The 6,320-nt window shown below is 30.2% G+C and overlaps 1 protein-coding gene across 1 annotated transcript; it reads right to left on the bottom strand.

Annotated features, from left to right (window-relative positions):
• Window positions 1-3,238: 3,238 nt before the first annotated feature.
• Window positions 3,239-5,174, bottom strand: LOC136235958 (uncharacterized). The gene is made up of 2 exons (XM_066026082.1): window positions 4,805-5,174; window positions 3,239-3,704 (listed from the first exon to the last, which is right to left on the bottom strand). Exons 1-2 carry the CDS (start codon window positions 5,064-5,066, stop codon window positions 3,370-3,372), a joined length of 597 nt encoding a protein of 198 aa, XP_065882154.1. The 5' UTR covers window positions 5,067-5,174; the 3' UTR covers window positions 3,239-3,369.
• Window positions 5,175-6,320: the final 1,146 nt, after the last annotated feature.

Raw genomic sequence — 6,320 nt, 5'->3', positions numbered from 1 at the left:
ATTTCTAAATCCAAAAATCCAATTTTTTTTTTTGGCGTGTTAGATCATTTCTCAATCCAAAATTCTAATTATTTTGGCTTGTTAGGCCATCATTGAATCCAAATTTCTATTTATTTTTGGCCTATTAGGTCGTTCCTAAATCCAATTTTTTCTATTAAACACAATTTTTTTTTACATGTTAAAAATCTTAAACGCAATATAACTTAATTTTGAAAAGTTTTGTATTGATACTTAAAAATTGGTTCTTGACCACTCCGATTATAAGTTATAACACGTAAATATAATAAAAAAATTGAACTATTTCAATTTAGAAAATATAACAAATCCTTTATGCACTATTTCTCTTATTTATGGATCGGGATGAGTTGGGCTTGGATCGAACCTAATGGGCTTTGCCAAAAAAAGCATAGTCCAAGCCTAATCTAGCCCATAGTTGTTTTAGGTGGGCAGGTTGGGATGGGCCGGGTTTGAACCGGACCCAATGGGCTTTTACAAAAAAAATGCTCAGTCTAAGCTCAATCTCGTCCGCTGTTATTTTAGGTGGGTTCACGCTTAACAATCGAATCCCAAATCCAGTTAAGGGTCACAATTTCTGACACGAAAAATCGTTTTTCTAACATTTATATCATATATAATCATATGAAACGTATATATGAGACAATACGATTTTGACACAAAACACGAAATTACCACCTCTAAATCCACCTAAAAAATATATACAATCTTAATAATTAATATTAATAGAGCAGCTAGCTGATTCGTGTTATTTTCATAAAATCCAAGTCCTTCCTTAACATAGGCAGACTTTAGTATGCATAGGCCGGACAAAACCTACAATCATTTTTCTTTATCCAAATCCGGTCATTAGACACGGACCTGAACAAACCAAGCGGATACCGAAATCCGTGAACATGTCTACAACTTTACACGTGGAGCGGTATGGAAGAAGCCAAATGAATCATGATGATATATTCATATATAAATAAACATGATTAAGGTTTTTAATCAAATTCTCATTTATTAAATAAAAAAAGGAGCTTTACAAGAAGAAATTCCATTAGATATGTTCCCATGTAGACAACTATAAGACAAGTTCCAACAATTTGGGTCCCTTTTTTTATTTTTTGCTTCATTGTTTTCCACTTCTTTTTATTGTGCACCTAACATGCCATCTTCTGCCCATAACTTCCCTTAGCTTTTTAATGCTCTTCATTACTCAATAGGGTTTGGAAGTGAGTATATTTATAATAATAATAAAAGGCCTAATACATTATCAGCTTCTAAACTTGTCCAAAATAGTAGATTGGCTCTCTGAACTTTGCAAGTGTCTCACCAGCTTCCTAAAGTTGCTTATTTTGTATCACCAGCTCCCTAAACTTGTCTGTAAAAGTAGATTAGCTCCATGAACTTTGCAAGTGTCTCACCAACTCCTTAAACTTGCTTATTCTGTAACGACTAGATACACAAACTTATTAAACCTAAATTCTAAAAATACGTCTTCATCTATTCGAGAGGTAATTTTTTTTGCTTCTCCGACCTTTCAACCTATTAAGAGTTAGTGTTGCAAGTTTGAGAGATTGAATGAATGAGGATCGAGAGTTAGTATTCTGATTTTTGTATTTAGTTGTTGCAGAGTAAGCAAGTTTGGAGAGTTGGTGAGACATTTACAAAGTTCAGTGAGCTAATATACTTTTATGGACAAGTTTAGGGAGTTGGTGATACAAAATAAGCAAGTTTAGGGAACTGGTGAGATACTTGTAAAGTTCAGGGAGCCAATCTACTATTTTGGACAAGTTCAAGGAACTGGTGATGTATTAAGCCATAATAAAAATTATTAAAATTTAATGTGTCAAATTGAAAGATCACAAGTTTACTTTATCAAAAAAAAAAAGAAAGATCAGGAGTTTACAAATACCAAAAAAATTAAGGGTGATTGTTGTGGGAACAAGTGGACAGAGGGTTAACCAGCTTATTACAAATTATCGAAATAACCAATTGAAACGATAAAATTTATATTTTTTATCTGTATAATTTGGTTTCGATACTAAATCTCGTATATTTTTATCTGTTCAATTTTAATGATATATTACTGAATTAATAAAATTGAACGATTTATAGTATATAGTTAAAAAATATTGCTACAAAGGTCGATTTACGAAACATCCCACACATTAAAATGAAAAAGGGGAACATTAGAAACAAATTAATCTATCGTTGCACGCTTCATACTGATCCTAACATAAAATGTCATGGATGCTTATAAAGGCGCACTACACTTTTGATGATTCGACGAAGACTCCATGAGTAATAGCCTAGTTTATGGTTATTTTTTTTATATAATATTGCTTAATGCATTTTACTAAGATAAATATATTTTTTTCAATTTTTAATTAAGTCATTTTAATAGAGGAAAAATAATTATTTCATTCATATAGTAAATCTCGATCTAAGTAATTAAAAAATACAATATAGAAGTACACCAGAGAAGGTTGAATCTGTTTTCTTCGATATCATATATCGTGATAGAGTAATAGTAGATAGTGTTTGAAACTGTTTTTAGTACAACGAAAAGACATACTCTCTAAAAAAAATGACTTCATGATCTTTATTGTAATTTTATATATATTTGAATATAATCAAATCTTAATCTATTGATTCTTGGATAAATTTAGATTTATTATATAACACTGTGACTCAATACTATGTAGATATTGTCCGTTTTGATCCAAATCTAATACACTGGACCTCACGGCTTTAAACTGTGTATGTATATATTGGATTCACACATTACCAATAATAAGTCACCGTAACTCTTTCTGCATTTTCGATATAAGATTCAATTCATTAATGCCTCATCGTCATTCCTTAATGCTACTCCTTACTCAGATCTTCTACTCTGACGTTATCCATTCCAGATCGGATCGTTAACCCAGTTTCTTATTTATCAAAATTTAGAAATTCTTGAAAAGAAAATTGAGAAATTGCTTTAATTTAAACAGAGTGACACGTCAACATCTAAAATTTGGTTGAAAAATAAGATTCTTTTTATATACCAAAATGATCTTTTACAGGCTGTACTGTACTACTGTATTGGAACATGAAAAATCAATCAGAAAAATTACAATTCAAGAATCCCAAAAAAAAAGAAAGAAATAAAAGTTCTTTTTCTTTTCCTTTTCCTTTTCTTTTTTTGATTAATTCTTTTTCTTTTCTTTTAGTAGGTAGTAGGAGCTAGTCATCATAAATTAAATTATAAATAATTAATATTTTTTGACTCTTTACCCTCTCAATAATACAAAACTTTACACTTCAAAAAGATAAAAAAAAAAACACAGAATAAAACAGGGAGAAAATGGTAATTTGTATTTTTTATTCTTTGGTCCTTCTCCTTGTCAGAATCCTTATCCAGCTCTTTCTCATTACCTTAACTCCCTCAGCTTTGCTGCTTACGTGGCACACATTTGCTCTGTTGGATCTCTTTCTCTTGATGACCTGGAACAGGTGATCAATCCGCTTTCGCCACCTCAGTGAACCGCCACGTGGTTTGGTATGCTCAATCACACTCATTGTAGCACTTGTGTCTTTACCTTGTTTGGATTGTTTGAAATTAGGATTGAAGCTGGTTTTATTAGATACATTTCCATTTATACCCTTTTCCCATAAGGCAGCCCCATTGTCTTCAAACTTTATTGATATGAATGACTCTACAAAATAAAGTTTCCAATCATTCATTCTTTACTCCAAAGAAAATTAATTCAAGAAAAAAATAAAATTTATCAACACTTTCTCTTTGGAACTATTGTTCGGGTCCAAACGGGTCCTAAGTCATTTAGATAGTAACATATCAATGTAATTATTGACGAGTAGTTCAGAATCAGTTAATGTCGAATCACAGTAAAACTTTTTAGAAGAAAAGATATCTCTATATGAAAAAAAGAAACAATTTATTTGTCACAGTCTGTTTGACAGCGCCATTATTTTTTTAATATATGTATATGTATATATATGTAATCTTAGAAGATTAAATATTATTATCGTAATTACTGAGTAAAATAACCGATAATCAATGCTCAAAATCTTAGTTTAGTTCGGTTTTTTTACTCATTCATTCAATTCGGTTTTCATTTAGATTTTGTAATTGGTTATTGATTTGATTATTTTATAAAACAAAATCGGTTTAACCAAAACTGAATCGAAATTTATATATAAAAAAATATATATATAATCTTATTTTATATTCAGTAAACTAAAATGTATATAAAAATGTATATAGTTTTAAAAATATCAAATCAAAATTCAACTTCAATGAAATTCAAAATGATAAAAACTACCTGTTCTTTTTTATAAATAAATACATTTTTTATAAAATTTTATAATTTTAAATATTTAAATTATTAATTTAAATATTTTTAAGTAGGAATTGAATTGAACTGAACCGAAATTTTTTTCATTTTGATAATATTTATTTAACAATTCTATTTATTTTGATTCCTAAAATATAGTATATTTTAATTTCATTAATCCGTTTGTAAACCGAACCGATCATCACCCCTAATCTTAATCATACTATTTCTTTTCCCTTAGACATCAAATTGACACCCAAAGGATCTACCTCTCTTTTCTAAACAAGAAATTAAATAAATTTTAGGCTAATAAATTGCTAATTTTAACATCATCATTGAATAAAATAACAATAATTAATTAAGTAATGATGGCATAAGATTGTCTTTTGACCATACTTTTGTCATTACATACATCAATTAACCACAATTAATTAATCTAATATAAACACATAAACACATACCTTCTTCAGGACTGGAAGAAGAAGAAGGGATAGATTTGGTAATATCAGAATGATCAGACCTCCAATGGCGACTGAGAAGAGAAGAAAAAGCAAAGATCTTAGGAAGATTAAGTGATGTTTTTCTAGAATTAGAAGAAGATGAAGATGGATGATGATGAGCTTGTTTTGCTGCTAATAAAAGAAGTCTTTCGTTTAAACAAAGAGGACATATTCCTATTAATTCCTCTTTTGGATGGAAATAACACCATGAATTTTCACCCATCCTTTCTTTCTGCTCAAGAACAAGTGAGGAAGAAAGGAAGAAGAAGAAGAAGAGGAGAGAGAATGTAGAAGTTTGTTTAAACTTTGGTAAGAGAGAAGAAAATTAGTTTGGTGGAATGTTTATATACAAGTGTTAAAAGATAGGTTTAATACATCATTTGCTCACTAAATTGGTCCAAAAAGCTTATTAGTTTTTTAAACTTTTAAAATGTCTTAATAGCCCTTTGAAGTTGCATAAAATATTCAGTTAGCTCCCTGAACTTGCGTAAAATATAATCAATTGATCACTCGGTCGTAAAAAAAAGTAAATTAAATGCGAAAGATGTATTGTAGGAGTCTTAAAAAAAGTAAAACGGCCAAAATCGGGATATGCAGTTCTAATATTAGAGGAAACAAATTGTATAGTTGAGCAAGTAATAACTTTACTTTTAATTTATTTTTTAATTATAAGATGCGTGGAATACATCTTTTGTATTTAACTTACTTTTTTGCGATCGAGTGATCAATTGATTACATTTTATGCAAGTTCAGGGAGTTAACTGAATATTTTATATAAGTTCAATGGACTATCATGACACTTTAAAAGTTTAGGGGGCCAATCAATTTTTTTTAACAAGTTCAAGGGACAAATGATGTATTAAGCCTTATTATTATATATATGTATGTAAATGTATGGGTAAGTGTCCTACAAGTGCTAAAGGATATAAAGGGTATGTTTGGAGTAAATTACACCCCATGTGTTTTCTATATCACTTAATTTCATTTTTAATAAAGTTATTAATTTTTTTATTTCAATAAAATCTGTTAAATATCCTATATTATTGTGATACGGGCATTTTCTTTAAGGGTTCGAGTCCGGAAAAAAAAAATCGAATGAGAAACAAAGTACAGGTGAACATGCGAAGAAGAGAGACAAAACAGCCCCACATATATCATGTCAGTCTTCCCACACGTTGTGTGGGTGGTCCTAGTTATAGAGGAAGTTGCAACGAAAAATGAGAAGAACGAATTCGCTCGCCAAAGGCAGAAGGCCAACCGCATATCGTGTGGAGTTGCCTACATACCGTGTGACTTGACTCACACACTGTGTGGATTCACTCATACGTTGTGCGGGGGTGATTCCTACACCAACGACCTTAAAATAATATCGTCAGTTTTTTGGATCTATAAGGAGGATTTGATTGTGGACATGATCATATTGATCATTTAGCCCCGTGAGAAATGAATTAGTTATTCTCTTCTGCAACATCGACAA

The sequence above is a fragment of the Euphorbia lathyris genome, chromosome 7, assembly GCF_963576675.1.
Source record: "Euphorbia lathyris chromosome 7, ddEupLath1.1, whole genome shotgun sequence".
Taxonomy (NCBI): Eukaryota; Viridiplantae; Streptophyta; class Magnoliopsida; order Malpighiales; family Euphorbiaceae; genus Euphorbia; species Euphorbia lathyris.
The sequence above is the reverse complement of the archived record's forward strand: the minus strand, read 5'-3'. Positions and strand labels throughout refer to the sequence as shown.